The following is a 25762-nucleotide window of genomic DNA, read 5'->3' as shown; positions in this document are numbered from 1 at the left end:
ATTACTAATATAAAGAATGTTTAAATTAAATTCTATAAAATTGATCTAGAACATAAATCAGGCACTGAAAGAGGCACATGGCAAACCCCAATAATGTGGAAGTTTGTTAACACTGTTGGCTCTATATGTAAAAACTCATTTCTAAGTAATTTCTTTTTCCTCTCCTTCCAGTTTTTGCACAGCCAATTATCAGCAAGGCCAAGCCTGAACTGTTGAAATCCCACTTCATCCCTACCATGGAAAAGCTAAAGAAAAGATCGAAAAAAGTAGTGGCTGAGGAGGATCAGTTGCGCATGGAGGGCAAGGGAGATGTTGTGGAAAGCGAATTACTAATCCGAGATGAGTTTTCTGTTCTCTGCCGTGATCTGTATGCTTTGTATCCACTGCTGATTCGTTATGTGGACAACAACAGGTAAGCATGCCGTTATTTTGGGGAAGTTTAATCCCTGGTGATGGGAATGGTTCAAAAAGTTGGGAAAAAAAATGATCCGGCTCCCACTGAGGTGGGTTCAGGCTGATCTATCATTTAAGTGTTTAATTAGTGCAAATTTGACCTTGAATTTTATATTAAACACCTCGGGCCAAATGTCTTCAATCCGGCAGCTGAAAGGTGAAGAGAATGGATTCCAGTTAATGGCTTTAAAAGACTGCAAAGAGCCGTGTGTAAATTCACGGCAGCTCTGCACAAAACCTGTGGTGTGCACCTCCTGCACAACAAGGACGTCAGGGACAATGCCTGCGTCCATGACAACTGCACGCTCAGCATACAGCCACTGTCCAGCTCCAGCTCTGGAGTATCCGTGATACTGGGTGACACATTTAGTGCAGTGGCCACACCGTGGTAAAGACTACTCAGGCGGGTGGGGACAGGGTAACAACCAGGCAAAGCAGAGGAAGGCATGTTTCCCCTCGAAGTTCAAAATAAATTTTATTATCAGAGTACATATATGTCACCGTGTACAACCCTGAGATTCTTTTTGCCGTAAATGTACTCAGCAAACCTATAGAATAGTAACTGTAAGCAGGATCAATGAAAGAGCAGGTAGAGTATAGAAAACAACAAACTGTGCTAATGCAGATACTAATAAATAGCAGTAAATAACAAGATAAAGAGCCCTTAAAGTGAACACGAGAAAATCTGCAGATGCTGGAAATTCAAGCAACACACACAAAATGCTGGTGGGACGCAGCAGGCCAGGCAGCATCTATAGTGAGAAGCGCTGTCGACGTTTCGGGCCGAGACCCTTCGTCAGGACTAACTGAAAGGAAAGATAGTAAGAGATTTGAAAGTAGGAGGGAGAGGGGGAAATACGAAATGATAGGAGAAGACCGGAGAGGGTGGAGTTCACTTCTGGTCTTCTCCTATCATTTCTCATTTTCCCCTCCCCCTCCTACTTTCAAATCTCTTACTATCTTTCCTTTCAGTTAGTCCTGACGAAGGGTCTCGGCTCGATATGTCGACAGTGCCTCTTCCTACAGATGCTGCCTGGCCTGCTGCGTTTCACCAGCATTTTGTCTGTGATGTTAGTCCTTAAAGTGAGATCATTGGTTGTGGGAACATCTCGAGAGATGAGTGCAGTTATCCTCTTTTGTTCAAGTTCCTGGTGGTTGAAGGGTAGTAACTGTTCTTGAACTTGATGGTGTTAGTCCTGAGGCTCCTGTACCTTCTACCCGAAGCAGCCACGAGAAAAGAGCATGGCCTGGATGTTTCATGTAGCTGTTCAATGTTTGGCAGGGCTTTACTCATGATGTACTGGGCCGAATTCGCTCACTGGTGTTCCCATACCAGGCCGGAATGCAGCCAGTCAGCACACTTCCCATTATACGTCTACAGAAGTTTATCAAAGTTTTTATGTTATGCCAAATCTCCATGGACTCCTAAGAAAGTAGAGGCACCGTCATGCTTTCTTTGCCATTATATTTATATGATATGTCCATGAAATTCATTGTTTTGCAGCATTAGTACAGTGCAAGTCTTCAAAAAATTACTGTAAGTTACAAAATAAATGGTGCAAAAGACAAATGATGAGGTCGTGTTTATGAGTTCATTGACTGACGGTGAAGAGGAAGAAACTGTTTTTAAAACATTGAGTGTGGGTCTTCAGGCTCCTGTACCTCCTCCCTGATGTATTAACATAAAGAGGGCGTGTCCTGAGTGGTGAAGGTTTTTAATGATGCAGGTCGTCTTCTGTAGGCACCATCTCTTGAAGATGACCTCAGCGGGGAGTCTATGATAGAACTGGCTGAGTCTACAACCTTCTGCAGCCTTTTGTGATTTGGGCATTGGAGGTTACACACCAGACTGCGATATAACCAGTCCAAATGCTCTCCTCTGTAGAAACGTACAAGTCTTCGGTGACTTAACAAGTTTCCTGAAACTCTTCATGAAGTAGAAGCTCTGGCATGCCCTCTTTGTGATTACCACAGTGTGTTGATTCTCTGAGATGTTGACACCCAGGAACTTAGAGCTGCTCAGCCTTTCCACTGCCAACCCCTGGATGAGGAGTGGTATGAGTTCTCCCCTATTTCCCCTTCCTAAAATCCACAATCAATTCCTTGGTCTTGCTGACTCTGAATGTGAGGCTGTTGTTGCAATTCCACTCAACCAGCTGATTTATCTCACTCCTATATGCCTCCTATCCCTAACTATGCCCTTCATGATCTATACACCTCTATAATAACATCCCGTATTCCCCTATGCCACTGAACCTGGTATCCCTATACCTTTTAATTCCCTGCTTGCATTCTTTTCTAGCTTATTTGTAATCTTCAAGGGCTCTGCTTGACTTTAGCTTCCAACATATAAATCCTTTTCCTTTGTTACTAAATTCGCCACCTGTTTTGACTTCCAAGATTTTCTCACCTTGCCATCCTTACTGGAATGTAGATGTCCTGTGCTCTGTGCCACTGATCCTATCCAGTGTGGACTTTCCCAAAAAAACAGCCATTCCCAGCTAACTCTCTTTAGTTCCTCCCCTGTACTCTTGTAATTTGCTCTGTTCCAATTGAGTATTCTCGCAAGGTCCATACTTAAAACTTACATTTCGGATGCTGTTCCCTAACTGAGGGTAGCACATAGCGCAGTGGGTAGTTTACAGCACAGCCGACCCAGGTTCAATTCCCACCGCTGCCTATAAAGAGTTTGTACGTTCCCCTCATGATCGAGTGGGATTCCTCCAGGCACTCCAGTTTCCTTCCACAGTCCGAAGACGTACCGTTGATAGGTTAATTGGTCATTGTAAATTGTCCCATGATTAGGCTCAGGTTAAAATGGAGGAATGTTGGGCAACATGGCTCAAAGGGCTTTTCAGTGCTGTGTCTCAATCAATCAATAATTCATTCATTCATCTCCCAGGGAAAGGTCAGTCACCTGTCCAGACTCATTTCCCAAACAACAGGTTCAGCATGGCCCCTCATCTCGTTGGTTTCTCAAACTGATTTGAGAAACACTCCTGGATGCACCTGACAGATTCTGCCTCTCACACAAGGGAAGTCCCAGTGAGATAGCTAGGTTGCTATTCATGTGGCTAATCTTTGTATGTAGCTTTATTCTGTAGAAACAGTTTTGGCCAACACCATTAATGATTCAATTGGTGGAATTTCACTGTTAACACACACTTTGCAGATTAAAACAGAATTAATGTATTGGAATTAATAATATGGTTTTGAAACAGAACCTTTATTTAGTGCTGATTTCTTCATTTTGAACAGAAGTTTACTTTCTGTGTAATAGTTCAGTATTTAACAAACCTGAATGGCCAGGTAGGCCCACTGTCTCTGCCTGCTCCTGCCCATTGAACTCGTGTCATCATACTTCGTCTCCATTCTGTCCCCCTTGGTTCAGTCTCAGCTTCTTTCTCAATAAAAAAAAACCAGTTCTCCTCCACCACCACCCTCCTCCATCTGGCAGAACTTCATCTCCTCACCCTCAACAGTTTTTCCTTTGGCTCCTCACACTTTCTGCGAACTTGAGGGGTCTCAGCTATGCCTGCCGTTTTTTTGTTGGCTACATAGAACAGACCATGTCCCAAGCCTTCCCTGGTAATGACCCACAACTCTTCCTCTGCTATATTGATGATGCATTGGTGCTGCTTCATGCATTCTTCAACTTTACCTTCAAATTCCACCCTGCCTTTAAAATTCACTCGGTCCCATTTCTGACACCTCCCTTCCCTTTCTCAATCTCTCTGTTTCCATCTCTGGAGAGAAACTGCTGACCAACATCTATTGATTCCCACAGTTACTTTGGCTATACCTCTTCCCACCTACCTCCTGTAAAAATGCTATTCCCTTTTCTCAGTCCCTGCATTTCTGCCCATCTATTCCCAGGATGAGGCTTTCCTTGCCAGGACATCAGAGATGTCCTTCCCTTTCAAAGAACAAGGCTTCACTCTCTCCACTATTGATGCTGCCCTCACCCTATTCTCCATCATTTCTCACTCTCTCACCCCATCTTCCTGCCATCTTGACTGTGATAGAGTTTCTTTTGTCCTTACCTACCACCCCATGAGCCTCTTCATCCAACACATCATTCCCCCACAACGTCTGGCCATCTCCAAAGGGATCCTTTATAGGCATCCGTTAGTCTTGTGGGCAGGGTTGTATGGGAGATCGGCAGTTGCCCAAGCTGCAAGCCTTCCCCTCTCCATGCCACCGATGTTGTCCAAGGGAAGGGTACTAGGACCCAAGCAGCTTGGCACCGGTGTCATTGCAGAGCAATGTGTGGTTAAGTCCCTTACTCAAGGACACAACGTGCTGCCTCAGCTGAGGCTCGAACCAGTGACCTTCAGCTCACTGGACCAACGCCTTATCCACTAGGCCATGCGCCAACAAAGGGATCCTACCCTGCACCAAAAATATCTTTACTTTCCCCCTCCCACTTAATGCAGGGATCACTCCCACTGAGATTCCCTTGTCCATTCATCCCTCCCCACTAATCTTCCTCCCAGCACATCCCTTCAAGCAGGCAGAGTGATATATACGCCCATTCACCTCCTTCCTCACCTTCATTCAGGGCCTCAAACAGTTCTTCCAGGTGAGGCAACACTTCACCTGTGAATCTGCTGGGGTCGTCTATTGTGCTGGTGATCCCAAAGTGGCCTCCTCCTCCGGCCCTTTACCTTTCCTACCAACTGGGCTTCACCTATCACCTTCTAAATACCCTCCTCCTCCTCCCCCCACCTTTTTATTATTGTCTTCCCCCTTCCTTTCCAGTCCTGAAGAAGGGTCTTGGCCCAAAAAGTCAACTGTTTATTCATCTCCATAGATGCTGCCTGACCTGCTGGGGTCCTCCAGCGTTCGACGCGTGTCACTTTATTATCTCTCTGTTTTACTTATTGTCACAGGGCCAAGTGGTTAACTGAACCAAACCCCGATGCCGAAGAGCTTTTCAGAATGGTGGGAGACATCTTTATCCTGTGGTCGAAGTCACATGTAAGTTTCACAAGGTTCAGCAAGTGGTATCAAAGTATGAGGGCTCCACGTATTGGTGGTTCCATCGTTGCTTTGATTTTACATTATTATCTCCCTGCAACTTAATTCGGGCATAAAGGTGATATATAGCAGCTACTTCGTCCTGTGAAAAATTACACCAAATTGAACTTGGTTTTAAAGCTTAATATAAAGTGTTTAACACCCCTATTTAATTATTTTCAGCATCTGATGTTGATATATTAACTGGAAAATGGAATGATATCTATGTTTGGCTCTCTCCAGGGCAAGCTAACCTGAAGATAGGAAACAGGCCATAAACTACTGTCAGCTTTGGTTTCAATAAACGCCAATGAGTGTTATGTAAAGCAAAATGAATTTGGAGTCCATTTCAAAAGTGTGCATTGTTGTATTCCCATCTAAATATGCACCTTTCTACCAGAGTGGTTTAGAGTCTGTATAAACCATTCTATTTTTCTGTGTATATGGCAACAGGAAAAGTGTGTGAAGCTGTCAGGCAAGAAATATTCCATAAACAATGATTTCTCTCCAATCTGCACGCATTCCAGCCGTACATCCATACATATCCCCAAACTCCCTCAGATTTCCCCCATCTTCCAACCAACTAACCAATGCCAATTCCTGACGTCCCCTTTCCTCGTGCCATTCATGCAATAGTGAGTTGCTCCTTCTCCTTCCCCCGCGCTCCAATGAGGGCCAGGTACCAACTCTTCTCCCCCGTCTCAACCATCCCCTTCATTCCTTCCGGTACCATCCCTTCAGCCACCACCCATCCCTGTTCATTCTTTCCAGTTCCATCCCTTCAACCACCAGCTGTCCTCTGCCACCCATCACTGCTGCCAATCAAATATTTCCAGCCCCACCATGACATCCCCAGCCGCACTAAAATCAACATAGACTTGTGCCTCTAGTCTTTGGGGCCAGGTCCGAGGTGGCACATTTTGATCTCAAAGGACAGCAGAGAGGGGGGGCGCATTGATTGAATCAGTCACTGATGTTTCTTTTAGGTGGTGTAGAATATTTGGAATACATTAATTAATGCCAGTCCTCCCCCCTTTTCATCATGCCTATGTTTTATATGGTCCTGCGTGACTAGGAACACTGCTCAGTGTGTTTTCCTCAACTACTGGCTGAAAAGTCATGGTGTAGACTGAAACATTGGGTTATTTATGAGAAGCTTAAGTGACACAAGGAGAACTGCTGCCTCTTGCCACCAGACAGCCAGGGTTCATTCCTGACCTCTGGTGCTGTCAGGGTGTAGCTTGCACTTTCTGCTTCAGATATCAAAACAATTAGCTTCCTCCGCTTTAAATATTCCTAATAGCCTCCATAATTTACTGGGGAGGTTCCAAGAGATTCATATCCCTCTGCAAGAAGAAATATCTGCTTAGCTCAGTTCAAAATGACAGGCTCTTTGTCTAGAAAGAACAATGCTGCCCTGTGAAAGAAAAGATTGAGTTAAAGATTTTGGTAGACAAAGGGTCAATATTTGCATTTAGAGTATGGAAACCAGTTCGCAGTATAGATTGTTATGAGGCCTTAAGATGTAGGAGCAGAAGTAGGCTATTCGGCCCATCGTCTGCTCCGTCATTCAATCATGGGCTGACCCAATTCTTCCGGTCATCCCCACTCCCTGCCTTCTCCCCATACCCTTTGATGCCCTGGCTAATCAAGAACCTATTTATCTCTGCCTTAAATACACCCAATGTCTTGGCTTCCACAATCACTTGTGGCAACAAATTCCACAGATTTACCACCCTCTGACTAAAATAATTTCTCCACATCTCTTTTCTAAATAGACGTCCTTCAATCCTGAAGTCATGCCCTCTTGTCCTAGACTCCCCTGCCATGGGAAATAATTTTGCTATACCTAATCCGTTCAGGCCTTTTAACATTCAGAATGTTTCTATAAGATCCCCCCTCATTCTCCTGAATTCCAGGGAATACAGCTCAAGAGCTGCCAGACATTCCTCATACGGTAATCCTTTCATTCCTGGAATCATTCTTGTGAATCTTCTCTGAACCCTCTCCGATATTGGTATATCTTTTTTAAAATAAGGACCCTAAAATTGCACGCAATACTCCAAGTGTGGTCTCACAAGTGTTTTATAGAGCCTCAACATCACATCCCTGCTCTTATATTCTATATCTCTAGAAATGAATGCCAACATTGCATTCACCTTCTTCACCACCCACTCAACCTGGAGGTTAACCTTTAGGGTATGCTGCGCAAGGACTCCCAAGTCCCTTTGCATCTCTGCATTTTGAGTTCTCTCCCCATCCAAATAATAGTCAGCCCATTTAATTTTTCCACCAAAGTGCATGACCATACACTTTCCAACATTGTATTTAATTTGCCACTTCTCTGCCTATTCCCCTAAACTATCTAAGTCTCTCTGCAGGCTCTCTGTTTCCTCAACACTACCTGCTCCTCCACCCATCTTTGTATCATTGGCAAACTTAGCTACAAATCCATTAATCCCATAGTCCAATTCATTGACATACATCGTAAAAAGCAGCGGTCCCAACACCACCCCCTGTGGAACTCCACTGGTAACCAGCAGCCAGGATAGGATCCCTTTATTCCCACTTTCAGTTTTCTGCTGATCACCCAATGCTCCACCCATGCTAGTAACTCCCCTATAATTCCACTGGCTCTTATCTTGCTTAGCAGCCTCATGTGTGGCACCTTGTCAAAGGACTTCTGAAAATCCAAGTACACCACATCTACTGCATCTCCTTTGTCTACCCTGCTTGTAGATTCCTCAAAGAATTGCAGTAGGTTTGTCAGGCAGGATTTTCCTTTCAGGAAACCATGCTGGCTTTGGCCTATCTTGTCATGTGCCTCCAGTTATTCCATAATTTCATCCCTAACAATCGATTCCAACAATTTCTCAACCACTAATGTCAAGTTAACAGGTCTATAGTTTCCTTTCTGCTGCCTCCCACCCTTCTTAAATAGCGGAGTAACATCTATTGATTCTTAAAAGATCATTGTTAATGCCTCCGCAATCTCTCCAGCAACTACCTTCAGAACCCAAAGTTGAAATCCATCAGGTCCAGGAGATTTATCCACCCTCAGACCATTCAACTTTCTGAGCATCTTCTCAGTCGTAATGTTCACTGCACAAACTTCACTTCCCTGACACTCTTGAATGTCCGGTGTACAGCAGATGTCTTCCTGTGCAAAGGCTAATGCAAAATACGCATTCAGTTCCTCTGCCATTTCTACATCTCTCATTACAGTATCTCCAGCATCGTTTCCCAATGGTCCTATATCTACCCTCAACTCTCTTTTACCCTTTATATACTTTAAAAAGCTTTTAGTATCTTCTTTGATATTAGTTGCTAGCTTCCTTTCATGATTCATCTTTTCCTTCCTAATGACCTTCTTAGTTTCCTTCTGCAAGTTTTTAGAGGGTTCCCAATCCTCTATCTTTCAACTAGCTTTGGCTTCCTTGTATGCCCTCTCTTTTACTTTTACTTTGGCTCAGACTTCGCTTGTCAGCCATGGTAGTATACTTCTTCCATTCAAAAATTTCTCCTTATTTGGAATATATCTAAACACAAAAATATAACTGCAGATGCTGTGAATCAAAGAATATGTACACAACGCTGGAAGAACTCAGCAGGCCAGACACTGAAAGGTCTCGGCCCGAAACGTTGGCTATTCTTTTCTCACGGATGCTGCCTGGCCTGCTGAGTTCTTCCAGCGTTGTGTACGTATTATTGGAATATATCTGTCTTGCTCTTCTCTCATTTTTCACAGGAACTCCAGCCATTGCTGTTCTGCTGTCCTTCCCGCTAGTGTCCCTTTCCTGTCAGCCTTGGCCAGTTCCCCTCTAATGCCATTGGAATTTAGTTTCTCCTTCTCAAATTTCAAAGTGAACTCAATCATATTGTGATCACTGTTCCCTTGGGGTTCCTTAACCTTAAGCTCTCTTATCACCTCCGGATCATTGCTCAACACCCAATCCAGCACAGCTGGGCTCAACAACAAGCTGATCTAAAAAGACATCCCTTAGACATTTTACAAATTCTCCCTCTTGAGGTCCGGTACTGGCCTGGTTTTCCCAATCCACTTTCATGTTAAAATCCCCAACGATTATCATGACATTGCCCTTCTGACACACCTTTTCTATCTCCTGCTGTAATTTGTAATCAACTTCCTGGCTGCTGTTTGGAGGCCTGTATACAACTGCCATTAGGGTCCTTTTACCCTTGCCATTTCTTAACTCAACCCATAGAGACTCAACACCTTACGATCTTATGTCATCCCTTTCTAATGATTTAATATTATTTCTTATTAACAGGGCCTCACCACCCTCTCTGCTAGCTCATCTATCCTTCCAATACACCGTATATCCTTGGACATTCAACTCCCAATGGCAGCCATCCTTTAGCCAAGTTTCAGAGATGGCCACGATGTCATACTTGCCAATCTGAAGCTGAATTTCAAAATCATCCATTTTATTTTTTATGCTGCGTGCATTCAAATACAACACTTTCAGTCCTGTATTTGTTGCTTTCTGTTTTAACTGCTCCATACCTCTATTTCCCAGATTATGGCTGTGACTATGCCTCACCTCCTGCCTGTCCTTGCTATCATTTCTTTTGCACACTATCTTTGATTTATTTCTGTTTGCCCCTTCCTCAGCCCTATCACTCCAGTTCCCATCCCCATGCCAAATTAGTTTAAACCCTCCCTAACAGCTCATTAAACTTACCTGCTAGGATTTTGGACCCCTTTGGGTTCAGGTGTAACCCATCCTTTTTATACAGGTCATACCCCCCTCTGAAGAGGCCCCAGTGATCCAGTAATATGCCTGATCATGCTATTCTTGCACTCGTTAGCATGTGGCACAGGCAGCAATCCTGGGATTACTACCCTGGAGGTCCTGCTTTTCAGCTTCCTACCGAACTCCCTGAATTCTCTCTTCAGGACCTCCTCCCTTTTTTTACCTATGTTATTGGTACCAACATGTACCAAATCTGGCTGTTCACCCTCTCCCTTCAGAATACTCTGCACCCGATACGAGACATCCCATACCTTGGCAACACACCATGCAGGTATCTCTTAACAGGCTGACAGAATCTCCTGTCTGTTCCTCTCACTATGGAATCCCCTGTGACTACCACATTCCTCATCTTCTTCTCTCCCTTCTGCACCACAGAACCAGGTTCAGTGCCAGAGACCCGATCGCCAAGGTCATCCTCTGTCAGGTCACCCCCCACCCCCCTCAACAGCATCCAAAACTTAGCTTATATTTTGTAATTCACAAGGAAGTCGAACAAACTTTGCTTTTGCAATCAATTTATACATGTCTAAAAGGAGTGGTGCTCTCTGCATTACTTGGAGTTCAAAACTCCCTGTAAGTGGTTCCACTCCCCATGATATTGTGAATAAATTTCTCATTACTTTGAAGTCCAAAACTGTCCGAGTGGTGTATTTGAGTAATTTTTCTAACAGTTCCAATAAATTTGAGTAATTTCTCTAACAGTTCTGGCAACAAGGAAGATCTGGTATTCACACTATTAGCGAGCCACTCTTCTGTTATTCATGAAATAAAGGTATCCTCAAGTCACTTCAAAGTCCATATCCAATTTATTTGTGACCAACTTTAAATAAAATTCCTTTGCAAATTTATTCCTCTAAGTGAGTTATGACACCTGTGAGGGACATGCTGAAAGTTAACTGACAGATTCTGAAAATTTAATTTTTTTTACCCCTCAGAATTTCAAACGGGAGGAGCAGAACTTTGTGGTCCAAAACGAAATCAACAACATGTCATTTCTCACCGCGGATAGCAAAAGCAAGATGTCAAAGGTAAGGTGCCAGCTGTAATCTATGAGAGCCTTGTTTCCATGACAGGTCCCCTTTTGAAGAGGGTCCTTAATTCTGTAACTTATTATCATGGATTCTGAATTGAGATACCACCAATTGTTTGGGCTTTATGAGTTGTTTAAGGAAAGCAAAATAATGCCAGTTGCCTTATTGGTGAAAGACTTCAAGCACTGCGCTCTGTAAAGGTAAAAGTTAAGAATAACAATTCCAGAGACTCCTGGACATCAAAAGTCATTTGGCATTTGTTTTTTTAAAAAAGTGGATAGAAGGTGTACAGTACTGAAAAGGAAGGAGACCCATACAGGAGTATAGAGAGTGCAGTACTTAATGAAGAAATTAGGATGTATAGAGGATTGGTGATATTTCACTGGCAAATGTGATTAGGGAAAATCCCAAACATTACTGGGGCTTTAGTGAAGGGGTAAATCAGATAAAGGCAGCTAGGATTAATTGAATCCCTTGAGGAGTATAAAGGATGTCAGAGTGAACTTGGGGAAGAAGTCGGGAGAGCGATATCAGTATATGTGGTATGCTTAGCAGTCACAGAGTACAGAAACAGGCCCTTCAGCCCATACCTGCACTCAGATCTGTCCATACCCCTACCATCCATGTACCTATCCAAACTTCCCTTCAATGTTACAACTGAAGCTGTACCTAACAATTTTTCTGTCAACTCATTCGACACTTGCACCGGCCTCTAAGTGAACGTTTCCCCTTAATATTTCACCTTTCATCCTAAGCCTGTGAATTCTAGGTGTAGTCCTACTCACCCCAAATGCCTACATGCTTTCACCAGGTCTATACCACTCATAGTTTTGTATGCCTCTATAAAATCTCCCCTCATTCCCCTGTGCTTCGAGGACTGAGGCTCTAATGTAATCAACTTTCCCAATAACTCAGGACCTCAAGTCCCAGCAACATCCCTGTGTTCTTTCAACCTGTGACCTGCCAGTGATGCCACTTTCAAGGAATTATTCATCTGCATTCCCATGTCCCTTTTGTTCTAACAGAAACCTCAGAATCCTACCATTCACTGCTTAAGTCTTACCCTGGTTTGTCTTCCCAAAGTGCAACACTTCAGACTTATCTGCATTAAATTCCATCTGCCAGTTTTCAGCCTAGTTTCCTAGCTGGTCAGGATCACACCTTTCCCTCTGTCTACTATGCCCCAAGTCTTGGTGACATCTGCAAATTTGCCAATCCAGTTCACCACATTACCATCTAAATCATTACTATAGATGTTAAGCAACAATGGACCCAGCACAGATACCTTTGGCACACCACTATTCACAGGCCACCACTCAGAGAGACAGCCATTTACTACCACTCTCTGGCCTCTCATACTAAGCTAATGTTGAACCCAACTGACTACAAAGTTCTATATGGGAGACTAGTCCAGGTGACTTGACCTTCTAGGCCAGCCTCCTTTGTGGGACTTTGTCAAGGCCCTGCTAAAGTACATGTAGATATTGCCCACCATCAACCTGCTTGGTAAGTTCCTTGAAAAACTCTATAAGATTGATTAAACATGACCTACCACACACAAAGCCATGTTGACTATCCCTAATCAGCCTTGTCTATCCAAACGCTTATGTATCCTGTCACATGAAGTACCTTCCAGTAATCTACCCACAACCAACATCAGGCTTACCGGCCTATAATTTCCCAGCTTATTCTTAAAGCCTTTCCATAGCTGCCTGGAAGCTGAGATAATTGTGGTTACTGTTTCCAGTGCAGCACCTGCCCTGTTTCTTTTCCTAAGATGAGGTCCAGTATCGTAACACTAGTAAATTTGCTGATGACACAAAGCTGGGTGGCAGTGTGAAATGTCAGGAGGATGTTATGAGAATGTAGGGTGACTTGGACAGGCTAGGTGAGTGGGCGAATGTATGGCAGATGCAGTTTAATGTGGATAAATGTGAGGTTATCCACTTTGGTGGCAAGAACAGGAAGGCAGATTACTATCTGAATGGTGTCAAGTTAGGAAAGGGGGAAGTACAATGAGATCTAGGTGTTCTTGTACATCAGTCAATGAAAGCAAGCATGCTGGTACAGCAGGCAGTGAAGAAAGCTAATGGCATGTTGGCCTTTATAACAAGAGGAATTGAGTATAGGAGTAAAGAGGTCCTTCTGCAGCTGTACAGGGCCCTGGTGAGACCCCACCTGGAATATTGTGTGCAGTTTTGGTCTCCAAATTTGAGGAAGGACACTCTTGCTATTGAGGGAGTGCAGCGTAGGCTCACAAGGTTAATTCCCGGAATGGCGGGACTGTCATATGTTGAAAGATTGGAGCAACTGGGCTTGTATACACTGGAATTTAGAAGGATGAGAGGGGATCTGATTGAAACATATAAGATTATTAAGGGATTGGACACACTGGAGGCAGGAAGCATGTTCCCGCTGATGGGTGAGTCCAGAACTAGAGGCCACCGTTTAAGAATAAGGGGTAGGCCATTTAGAACAGAGATGCGAAAAAACTTTTTCACCCAGAGAGTGGTGGATATGTAGAATGCTCTGCCCCAGAAGGCAGTGGAGGCCAAGTCTCTGGATGCTTTCAAGAGAGAGTTAGATAGAGCTCTTATAGATAGCGGGGTCAAGGGATATGGGGAGAAGGCAGGAACAGGGTACTGATAGTGTGTGATCAGCCATGATCACAGTGAATGGCGGTGCTGGCTCGAAGGGCCAAATGGCCTACTCCTGCACCTACTGTCTATTGTCCATCGTCTCTTCTGTTTAGGACTTCCTACATATTGTCTCAAAACACTACTTGGAAGCACTTAACATATTTTGCCCCATCTGAGTACTTTGCACCAAGACAATCCCAGTCCATATTAGACAAATGAATATGCCCCACCATGATAACCTTATTGCTTATTGAATGGTTTCTTACACATCTGATACTTCAGAAGTGGTGCTGTAATGTGAGAAAGACTGTGCGGGCTGAGTTTGTTTTCCCTCGCGCAAAGGAAAGCGAAGGAGGACCTGATGGAGGTGTAAGAAGTTATGAGAATCATAATAGAATAGACAGTAGTAAGCTTTTCTCCATCGTGGAGGAAACATTTAATCATAGGGCATAGATTCAGATTATGGGTTTAAGAATGGATACAAGGAAAATTTTTCAATCTGAGGAGTGGCTGTAGTTTGGACAACACTGTCTGAAAGGTTGGTGGAGACTGGGACCGAGGACATTTAAAAAGTATCTAGAAGATCATTTGAATTACCAAGGCATATTATGGACCAAATGTTCATAAATTGATACTTTACGGTTGGCATGGACATGTTGGGCTGAGTACTTTCTGTACCGTACAACTTCATGACGCTTTGTTACTCTGTTAAAGTTTACTGGAGGAATGTAAGGCAGCTGTAAAACATAGAACAGACTGCTAGGAATCCTGCTGCCTTCACACTCATTCTGCAGACCTCCTCCAGAGCAATCTAGGCAGTGTCACCTGCCCTTCAGTCATATTGTCTGGTTTCCTCCCATTGTATTCTCTCATGGTCCATGTCAGTGGATGTCCTTTGTCCTGTCTAATTTGGATTGATGGCTCAAATGCATATGGCACAGTTGACTACCGCAGGAAGAAGATATTTCTGCCAAAATACCAGATCGTGATCCACAAAGCTCCATTCCTGCTGTGATATAATAGCAGGCTGTTCATCCTGGCTGAAGTGCATCTCAGAGTTGGCATGGACTAGTCACCTGGCAGGGTATATGTAGTTAGTGACAACCTGTATCAGACCTTGAGAAGCCATGTGCTCAATCTGTTTTGATTTCTCTGGCCAAAGACAGTTCAGTTTACTCTCCCTAACTGGAAGGCAGCTGGAATATAGTGTAGGGATATGTATGGTCATGCACTTTGGTGGAAGGAATAAAGGCATAGACTACTTTCTAAACAGAGAGAAAACTCTGAAATCGGATGGAAAGGGGCTTGGGAGTCTTTGTGCAAGATTTGATTGAGGCAGAATTAAGTAAAGCAAATGCATCATTAACATTCATCTCAAGAGGACTAGAACAAAATAAACTAGGATGTAATGCTAAGGCTTTAAAAGGCATTGGTCAAACTGCACTTTGAGTATTGTGAGCAGCTTTTAGACTCTTATCTGGTGTGCTGGCATTGGAGAGGGTCCAGAGGAATTCATAAGAATGAAAGGGTTAATGTATGGGGAGCATATGATGGCTCTGAGCCTATATTCGCTGTTCAGGAAAATGAGGGTGGATTGCATTGAAACCTATTGAATGTTGAAAGGAGCAACACACACAAAATGCTGGAGGAACTCCGCAGGTCAAGCTCCATCTATAGAAATGAATAATCAGTCAACATTTTGGGCCAGGGCTTCATAATGAAAGGAAGGGGAAAGATGCTGGAATAAAAAGGTGGATGGTGAGGAAATGATAGGTGAAGTCAGGTGGATGGGGGAAATGTTGAAGTGCCTGGACAGAGTTGAGAGAATGTTTCTATAGTTGTGGAGTATAGGACCACAGGGCACAGTCTCAGAATTGAACGATGTCCCTTTCAAAAAGAGATAAGGAGGAATTTATTTAGCCAGAGGGTGGTGAATCTGTGGAATTCATTGTCACAGGCAGCTGTGGAAGCCAAGTCATTGGGTGTATTTAAAGTGGAGGTTGATAGGTTCTTGATTAGTAAGGGCATTAACGGTTATGGGGAGAAGGCTGGAGAATGGGATGAGAGGGATAATAAATCAGCCACAGACGGAACTGCGGAGCAGACTCGATAGCCTGAATGACCTAATTCTGTTCCTATGCTCTTAAGATCGTATGATCTAGGGACGTCTTATGCATCATGAAAGGTGTTGTAGTTACCTCCACTTTCTGCCTGGAGCCAAACTAATTACTAACTCACTTTGAGCTCGTTGTCATAAAAAAAGGTCACAGTCTGTTGGCTCCTTTCAGACTCTGACCAAAGCATGGTGGAATTTGTCTCTTATATTCCTTGTTAGCTGATATGTTTAGGCAAACAGGTCTGACAGCATGCTCCTCATCCCAGTCTGCATTTCTGCCAACCATGTCATGAAAGTATCCCTGTTGTGGTAGATTCTGGGTATGTTGATCGATGTGAGCCATTGGTTACCACCCGTCCAGCTGGTAGACTGCAGGTCACCTGTGTCCCCTGTATCTCCCTGTTACAGACATCCCTCTGATGTAACCTGCTTATCCCTGACTGTGTCAGTCTCTCGAGAAGCAGGATGCCTTTTCAGAAAACAGAAGTCAGTTGTATGTTTCAGGCTATTTCCAAAACACCTTCATGGCGATGCAGGCAGGTGACTACTGTAGATCAAATCAAATGAGTTACAGCTGTGAGACTGAGACGGTGTTTTAGTAAGTTTAGTTGGTGTATCACTGTGCAAAGAGGGAAGATAGCGTCCTCCAGACTGCAATGAGCTTATGCTCCACACACACACTCTCTCTCTCTCTCTCTCTCTCTCTCTCTCACACACTCACTCTCACTCTCTCTCATATTCACTCTCACTCTCTCTCCCATTCTCTCACACTCTCTCTCTCACCCACACTCACTCTCACTCTCTCCCTCTCTCTCATATTCACTCACTCTCTCTCCCTCATTCTCTCACACTCTCTCTCTCACACACACTCTCACTCTCACTCTCTCTCACACTCACTCTCTCTCTGTCTCTCACACTCTCACTCTCTCCCTCACTCTCTCACTCTCCCTCTCTCTCACACACTCTCTCACACTCTCTCTCTCTCTCTCACTCTCTCAATCTCTCTCTCTCTCTCACTCTCTCAATCTCTCTCTCACTCACTCTCTCACTCTCACTCTCTCTCTTTCTCACAACTCTCTCTCTCACTCTCTCTCTCTCTCTCTCTCTTTCTCTCACTCTCTCTCTCACTCTCTCTCCCCATTCTATATCTCACAGTCTCAGCCTGAACAGAAGAGGTGGAAGTCATGAATAAGTGTTTGATTATTTCTGATGGATAGGGTAGAATCACAGGAGAAATTGAATCAAATAGCTGGTCTGGATGTCTCGTTCAACGCACAAAGTCTATGTCAGGATGTGAATAAGTATGATGGTATTGTAGGGGAGAGTAGCCCCTCTGATATATCTTCTGGCATTGGTCCATGCTGTGGGGCTTCCTCCCCAGAGATGTCTGGGTTGTTTCTGTTTGAGCTGTTATATGCAATCATTCATTTCAAAATGGGAAATGTAACAGTGACTTCGATGGCACAAAGGTTGGGAGCGTTGTGGATAGTGTGGAGGGCTGTCAGAGGTTACAGCAGGATATCGATAGGATGCAAAACTGGGCTGAGAAGTGGCAGATGGAGTTCAACCCAGATGAGTGTGAGGTGGTTCATTTTGGTAGGTCAAATGTGATGACAGAATATCATATTACTGGTAAGACTCTTGGCAGTGTGGAGGATCAGAGGGGTCTAGGGGTCCAAGTCCATAGGACACTCAAAGCTGCTGTGCCAGTTGACTCTGTGGTTAAGAAGGCATACGGATCATTGGCCTTCATCAACCATGGGACTGAGTTTAAGAGTTGAGAGGTAATGTTGCAGCTTTATAGGATCCTGGTCAGATGCCACTTGGAGTACTGTGCTCAGTACTGGTCACCTCACTCCAGGAAGGATGTGGAAACTATAGGAAGGGTGCAGAGGAGATTTACAAGGATGTTGCTTGGATTGGGGAGCATGTCATATGAGAATTGGTTGAGTAAACCCGGCCTTGTCTCCTTGGAGCGATGGAGGATGAGAGGTGACCAGATAGAGGTGTATAAAATGATGAAAGGCATTGATCGTGTGGATAGTCAGAGGCTTTTTCCCAAGGCTGAAATGGCTAACATGAGAGGGCACACTTTTAAGGTGCTTGGAAGCAGGTACAGAGGAGATGTCAGAGGTAAGTTTTTGACGCAAAGAGTGGTGAGTGCATGGAATAGGCTACCAGCAAGGGTGGTGGACGCAGATACGATTGAGTCTTTTAAGACCGTGATCCCCAATCACTGGGCCGCAGACCTGTAGTTGGAAACCACTGTTTTAAGGGATTCCTGGATAGGTACATGGAGCTTAGAAAAATAGAAGGCTATGGGTAACCCTAGGTAATTTCTAAAGTAAGTACATGTTTGGCACAGCTTTGTGGGCCGAAGGGCCTGTATTGTGCTGTAGGTTTTTTATGTTTCTATGACTTTAACAACAGGTTGCCTGCTCCTTTAGTTAAGTTTTTTTTTCCCCATTGGCTTTCCAGTTGGAAATGTTAATATGCATTTCACAGGTACTCAGAACATCATTAAGTAATTTTTCTACCATGTTCAAAATCAATTTAGTAAGATCATGATGCATTATTTCTCTGTGCTATTATGGTTTAAAGGATCTTTTGAAATCAGTTGCACAATTTTTACCGGACTGTTGCGCTGTTATTTCTCACTGAAGAACCAACAGGGTAGCATCTTTACCAGAATCAGAATCAGGTTCAATAACACCAGCATGTGTCATGAACTTTGTTAACTTTGGGGTAGCAGAACAATGCAATATATGATAAATATAGAAAAATACACTGAATTACAGTAAGTACATATATGTAAATGAAGATAAGTAGTACAAGAAACAGAATTTTAAAATGCAATGAGGTGGCGTTCATGGGTTCAATGTCTATTCAGAAATCTGATGGCAAAGGGGAAGAAGCTGTTCCTGAATCGCTGAGTCTTCAGGCTCCTGTACCTCCTACCTGATGGTAGCAATGAGAAGAGGACATGTCCTGGGTGCTGGGGGGGTCCTCGATAATGGAAGCCGCTCTTCTGACATCTTCTGTTCCTGGAAGATGTCTTGGTTACTACAAGAGTAGTACCCATGGTGGGCCTGACTAATTTTACAACTAATCTTAGAACTTAACTTTTAGAAATTAATTCATGTTAATTTTGAAGTCTTGAATTTTATTTTAGCTTATTCATTGGATTTAGGTAATATATGCAATTCGCAAACTCTAAAAAGCCTTTTCAAGCAAAAAAAAAGTTTTTTTTTCACATTGTCATTAATCAACTTTATTTCGTGTATCTCTGCACCTTGTTTAGTTTTGGTAGTGTGCCATACTTAACATCTCATTTGCTGAAATTTGGTAACAGAAGTGAAGTCTCTAACAATTTCCTAATTCCTTATCTTTTCTATGGCATATTGATATCTGCGGTCGTGCCTTCCTGAATAGGCTGGAGAGGATGGACAGGTCAGAGGGCATGATGATACAAATATGCATCCGCTGTGCAGCTAGCTTCGCACTGCTGATGGCATTTTCCCAGATTATTCTGCTAAGGCCCTCTGAGTGCCATGCTGCTTCAACTTCTATCACCAGGCTCATGGAATCAGGCAAAATGTTACTTTTAATAATGAGATGCATCACAACGATTCTATCATGTGGGGAAAAAAATGGCATTATCTGGTATTAAAAAAAAATAATAATTTTATGTGAAACCAGTAATTAAACAACTTTCAGACTGGTGACAGAATAGACGGTATGGCTTGGCTCTACAATGTTAGGCTTAGCTATTAAATTCAGAGAGGCATCAGCCACTGGCAAGCAAGTTACGAAGAGCCCTAAAATGTCTTGAACGTTCTTCAGTGTCGCCTTGTATTCTTAATGGTCTGAGGGGAAAGTGAAGCCTGTAATAATCGACTTACAGATATTGATTATTGCCTTAAGTGTCAGTCCTAGCTTGTTGCTTTTATGTGCTAGCAGAATCAAAGTGATTTTTTTCTTATCAGTTCCTACTTCTTAATGTTCTCCTGGTCTGTGTTTGGAAGCTTATGTTACCATTAGAAACAAACAAAAATTACTAAAATATCAGTTACAGATTAATAAAAAGATTGACATCTTTTCCACTAGAATGTAAAATGAAAGGAATGACTGAATTGTCAAAATATCTGAAAACCCATTTCAAGTAGTTCCATTATGTTTGTGTCTGCATATCCCAAGCTCCATTCTGTGATTACATTATTAAAAGTATAACAAATAATGTTTTAACCCAACATAATTGCCCCATGGACCTGTTTGCCACTTTATCATTTGCCTCACTAGTAACAACTATACTTATAACTTACACTGTCGTGCTAGAAGTGGAGGAAAAGTGGGCTGGGAGTCAGAACACTTCCTCGCATTTGACCTTTCTTCCTCCCTCCCTTTGTAGCACTGCTTTACTGTACAACCAAGTTATTTTGACTGCATTTCAATACATTGGAGTGCAGGCATTTAATGAGAATTAATTGCCCCAGTTCCGTCTGCTTTGTGGCCTGTTCTTTCACTGAAATATCAGAAGTGGCGATGTGTCTTCTGAGTATTTAGAGAGATTATTTAACCAACTCACAGAGCTAATTCGTCATGATTAATTCAGAACACACGATGTTCTAAGAAACTAATTTACAAGCTGTCATGCATTTAAAATGTATTGGTTCCAGGAGATTAATTCTCCCATCTGGTGGTCTATTTTCAGGATCTACTTGTAACTGTTCTGTAACACACAGTAGATACGTATCTATGGATTTTAAACAATTCTTCCTCTTCCAGAATTTTGAAAATCTGTTTTTAATTACTTGTTAAACTTTTGGATTTTCTTCCGACCTCTAGTTCTCTCCATCTCAGTCCCAGTCGCACCAAATGTTAGTCTTGTTCTATGCAAAATACAAGGGATTCTTTTTTCAAGAGTTTATCCTCTAAAGAATGGGTGGCCTGATAACCTGTCCGTCTCTGCTGTTTAATATGTTATGCCAGGCTAAATTTTAATCCCTAGATCACTAAACATGCATCAGCATTTTTACAGGAATAGTACATTTTTTCCACTTTTGATATCAATGGATATGAGTTAATCTGCAATCATTTTCAGATGCAGACTCCGCGACTGTGTATTGAAGTTGCTTTTTCTCTCTTCAGCACCATGTTCAGCACAACCTGTCAACAGCGTTCTGAGGGAGTTAGTTTCACATTAGCTTCAACGTAATTGATCACCAGATCAGGATTGAGGGGGCTAATTGGCTTCCTATTATTTCTGTGTTGCTCAGGCAATATATAAGTTTGGAACTGTCTGCCTTGTCTGTTAGCATCTCCAAGCTAACACCAGGTGGGAGAAGTGAGGTGGTGTATAGCCGATTTGAACAAGGAACACAAGAGATTCTGCAGATGCTGGAAATCCAGGGCAACACAAACACAACACCAGAGGAACTCAGCAGGCCAGGCAGCATCTATGGAGAGGAGTAAAGACTCAATGTTTCGAGCCAAGACCCTTCATCAGGACTGGAAAGAAAGGAGGAAGAAGCCAGAATAAGAAAGTGGGGTACAGGAAGGAGTACAAGCGGGAAGGTGATAGGTGAAATCAGGTGAGGGGAAAGGTGGATGGGGAGGGGAGGGGAGAGATGAGACTGGGAAGCAATAGGTGGAAAAGGGCTGAAGAAGAAGGAACTTTAAGAGTGGACTTTGGAAGAAAGGGAAGGAGGAGGGACACCAGAGGGAAGTGATAGGCAGGTGAGGAGAAGAGGTAAAGGGGAACCAGAAAAGGAAAAGGAAAAAGCAAAAAGTGTGAACAAAGAAAAGGAAAAAGTGTGTGAACAAAGAACATTTTTTTTCTTATATTCCGTAGATCTTGTTTTCAATAATAAACCCCTGCCTTTGGTTAGAGGCCATTGAAACCTCCTGAGCAGAGAGATAAACTCCTGAAAGAACATTTCTGTTTAAAAGTAGAAACACAAGAGATCCTGCAGATGCTGGAAATATTGAACAACAACACACCATCAATGGAGGGTAATAAACAGTCAAGGTTTTGGGCCGAGACCTTTCATCAGGACTAGAAAGGATGCCTTCTGCCTCATTCCTTTTCTAGTCTTGATGAAGGATCACAGCTTGAAACATCAGCCCTTGCCCTTCATAGACATTACGCTTCTCTGTTTAACGTGTGTCTGTTTTAAACATCTACCTTGGCTCAGGTTAAAAAGTGCGTAAGTAAACAATGAAAGGAATGTTTCTAATAATAGAAAGTGTTGCAAAAATTCATCAGCATTCTCAGAGGAGCATTAATCAGTTGGTTAACAATGCCCTAGCCATTATTTTGCTTGTGGTCCATCACTTACTGCACAATGCTTTACAGTGTAGGTGACCCGGGTTCAATTCTCACTGCTACCTATAAGGGGTTTGTACATTCTTCCAACAGTTCAAAGGCGTACCAGTTAGGTTAATTGGTCATTATAAATTGTCCCATGATTAGGCTAGGGTTAAATGCTAAAGGTTAAATGCTTGAAGGGCCAGAAAGGGCTATTCTGTGCTGTATCTCAATAAATAAATAGATAAGATTTAGTGGTACTCAAAGCATAGAGTCAGGATCTGTCATACACTGCACAAAGGAGTTCAACTAAAGCTGAGTGATAGATCAGAAGGGTATATGGGCAGTAGCTGGTTGGACACCCTGAATGGGGCAGGGAGAGTGATATGGGAGTCTGGTCTCTCCCACTCCCTTCCTCTCCCTCTACCTCTCCCTGTCCCTCTCTCTCTCTCCCCCTCTCTCTCATTTTCTCACATTCTCAGTCTCATTCAGGGTTTTTAATCCTGAGCTGAACCCCCAAACCCAGAGAACTGGTGGACCACTCTTAGTCTGGCCTCTACCCTTTGACCTATTTGGCATGTTTGACCACCCTACCAGCCGACATAGCTCTCCGGGTGACTGAGGCACACAAGCCTCCAAACCCTCCTCTTAGAGGAGTCATTTCTAAGTGCTTCACAAAACATGCAGCACTGAAGAATTTGAAAATTGAAGTTTCTGCTGTTAATTTCCAAGTTAGCTGTTTTTATTTAATTTTATGAAACAGTGTCCCATAGAACAGTACAGCACAGGCCTTTGGTCCACCGTGTCTGAGCCAAATACAAAACCAAGTTAAACTAAATTTCTTTTGCCTGAAATGATCCATATTCATCCATTCCCTACATATGTATGAGTCTGTCTAATATCCTTTTAAATGCCACCAATGTATCTGTTTCTACCACTAGTGGCAGCCCACCAATTTTTATCTTAAAAATAAAACTGTCCTACACATCGCCGTTAAACTTCCTGTCTCTCACCTTAAAGGCATATTTTTTAGTACTTGATAATTCTACCCCCGGAAATAGACTGATTATCTACTCTATCTATGCCTCTCATAATTTTATATGAGAGGCATAAATTTTATAAACTTCTAACAAATTTCACCGCAGCCTTCAATGCACTAGAGAAAACAATCTGAATTTGTCCAGCCTTTCAATAGACAATAGGGGCAGGAGTAGGCCATTCGGCCCTTTGAGCCAGCACTGCCATTCAATGTGATCATGGCTGACCATCCACAATCAGTACCCCGTTCCTGCCTTCTCCCCATATCCCTTGACTCCACTATCTTTAAGAGCTCTATCTAACTCTTTCTTGAAAGCATCCAGAGAATTGGCCTCCACTGCCTTCTGAGGCAGAGCATTCCATAGATCCACAACTCTCTGGGTGAAAAAGTTTTTCCTGAACTCCATTCTAAATGGCCTACCCCTTATTCTTAAACTTATATCTCATACCCTCTAATCCAGGCAGCATCCTGGTACGTTTCTTCTCTACCCTCTCTAACATCGTTCTTATAATGGGGCAACCACAATTCCAAGTACAGCCTAAACAAAGTTTTACACAGCTACAATATTAATATCATACTCTTATACTCAGTGTACCCACCAATGAAGGCAAGCATGCCATCAGCTTTCATAACCACCCTATAATCAATGAGCAAAGGTCTTGGACCCCCAAGACCCCTTTGTACATCAATGCTGTTAACAGTCCTGCTGTTAAGTGTATATTTACCTTTACATTAGACCTCCTAAATCTCAACACCTCACACTTGCTGGGGTTAAGCTATATCTACCTTTTCTCTGCTCATGCCTGTAATTGATCTATATTCTGCTGCATTCTTTGGCAGCTCCCTACACTGTCCAAAAATCCACCAATCATTGTATCATCTGCAACAAATCCACATTTTCATCCAAGTCTGTTTTAAAATAACAACCAGCACAGGCTCCAGCTCTGACCCCTGCGGAACTTCACTAGTCACGGACCTGCAGTCAGGCTAAGTCCCACCAAACATTCTCTACCCTGTACGGGGAGAAAAAGCATTTTCTGAATCTAAAACAGCCAAGTCACTATGGATCCTATGCATCTTAATGTTCTGATTTGGCATACCTGTCATGGCCCCTTCTGGCAATCGCCCACCTGGCTATTTACCTCAGGAATTGGGCCTCAATCACCTCGTTTAGTTCCAATCATTCCCAGGTTCCACTAACTACACACACCTGCTTTCCAGTAGCAAATGCAGATTAAAAACCCTGTGATCACAACAAGGAGCTGCCAGTTCGTTGGTCAACTCCAGTGTGAGTAACCTTGTTTCATGGTTCTTAGGACTGTCAGTTCTAGTCTAGCATCATTCCTGAAATTTCTACTAAAACCAAGAACCCGGGTAAAGACTCCCTTGGCAGCAATTCCACGCTCACTACGACCGTAACGCCTCCCTACTCGGCCTCCGCGCCCATGTTCAGCACTTGGGTTCATTCCACTGCCATGTCCTTGCAACAATACCATGAGGGACTTTGTCAAATGTTTTACTACAATCCATGTAGACAACATCCACTGGCCCACCTTGATCAGTCATCCTCATCAAAAACCTCAAGTTAACCGGCCCCACACAAACCATGCTGACTGTCCCTAATCAGGTCATTTTTTTTCCAAGTGTGCCCAGAGCCTATCCCTCTGTATCCTCACCAGCAGCTTTCCTACCACTGTCATGAGGCTCACTGGCCTATTGTTACCTGGATTATCCCGATGTCCCTTCTTGAACAAAGGAACAGCGTTGGCTCCTCTCCAGTCCTCAGGACCTTGTCTGTTGCTAGAGGATACCGAAATCTCATTTCTTCCCTCTTTCAATCAGCTGGGATATATCCCATGAAGCACTGGGCACTTATCCTCCTTAATGTTCTTCATCAGGAAGATGGCACCACCTTTTGAGATCAGGAAGACAGCGCCACCATCTCCAACTGTGCTTATTACCCTCTGTCCTCCATCTCAGTGAATGCCAATACAAAGTACTATTTAGAACCCTTTAGAATCCTTAATTTCTGAGCATAAATGCCCTCCTTTATCCTTGGGTGCTCCTACCCGCTCCTTGGTTATCCTCTCTTTTTTATTGTAAACATAAAGTACATCGGGATTCTCTTTAATCATGTTTGCCAGCCTGTGTCCTCCCTAATACCCTGCTCAAGTTCTTTTCTGCTATCTTTATATTCCTCAAGGACCCCATTTAATTTTAGCTTCCTAAACCTTACATTGCTTCCCTCTTATTCATTTGACTAAGTTTATAACCTCTCTCACCATCCGAAATCCCCTTACTTTGCCATCCTTGACCTCCCCACTTAGCAGAACATGTCATTCCTTAACTCTGATCAGTTGGTCTTTAAACAAATCCTACA

The 25762-nt window shown here is 43.2% G+C and overlaps 1 protein-coding gene across 1 annotated transcript in view; it reads left to right on the top strand.

The window, feature by feature from the left end:
- LOC132381739 (ryanodine receptor 1-like) overlaps window positions 1-25762 on the top strand; it is a 500293-nt gene that overhangs the window by 334015 nt on the left and 140516 nt on the right. The window contains exons 68-71 of the mRNA XM_059951310.1: window positions 172-412; window positions 5346-5433; window positions 11186-11278; window positions 19469-19486. Of these exons, the coding sequence (XP_059807293.1) occupies window positions 172-412; window positions 5346-5433; window positions 11186-11278; window positions 19469-19486 (440 nt within the window). The remainder of the gene's footprint in view (window positions 1-171; window positions 413-5345; window positions 5434-11185; window positions 11279-19468; window positions 19487-25762) is intronic.

Source organism: Hypanus sabinus, chromosome 26 (genome assembly GCF_030144855.1).
Source record: "Hypanus sabinus isolate sHypSab1 chromosome 26, sHypSab1.hap1, whole genome shotgun sequence".
Taxonomy (NCBI): domain Eukaryota; kingdom Metazoa; phylum Chordata; class Chondrichthyes; order Myliobatiformes; family Dasyatidae; genus Hypanus; species Hypanus sabinus.
The sequence above is the reverse complement of the archived record's forward strand: the minus strand, read 5'-3'. Positions and strand labels throughout refer to the sequence as shown.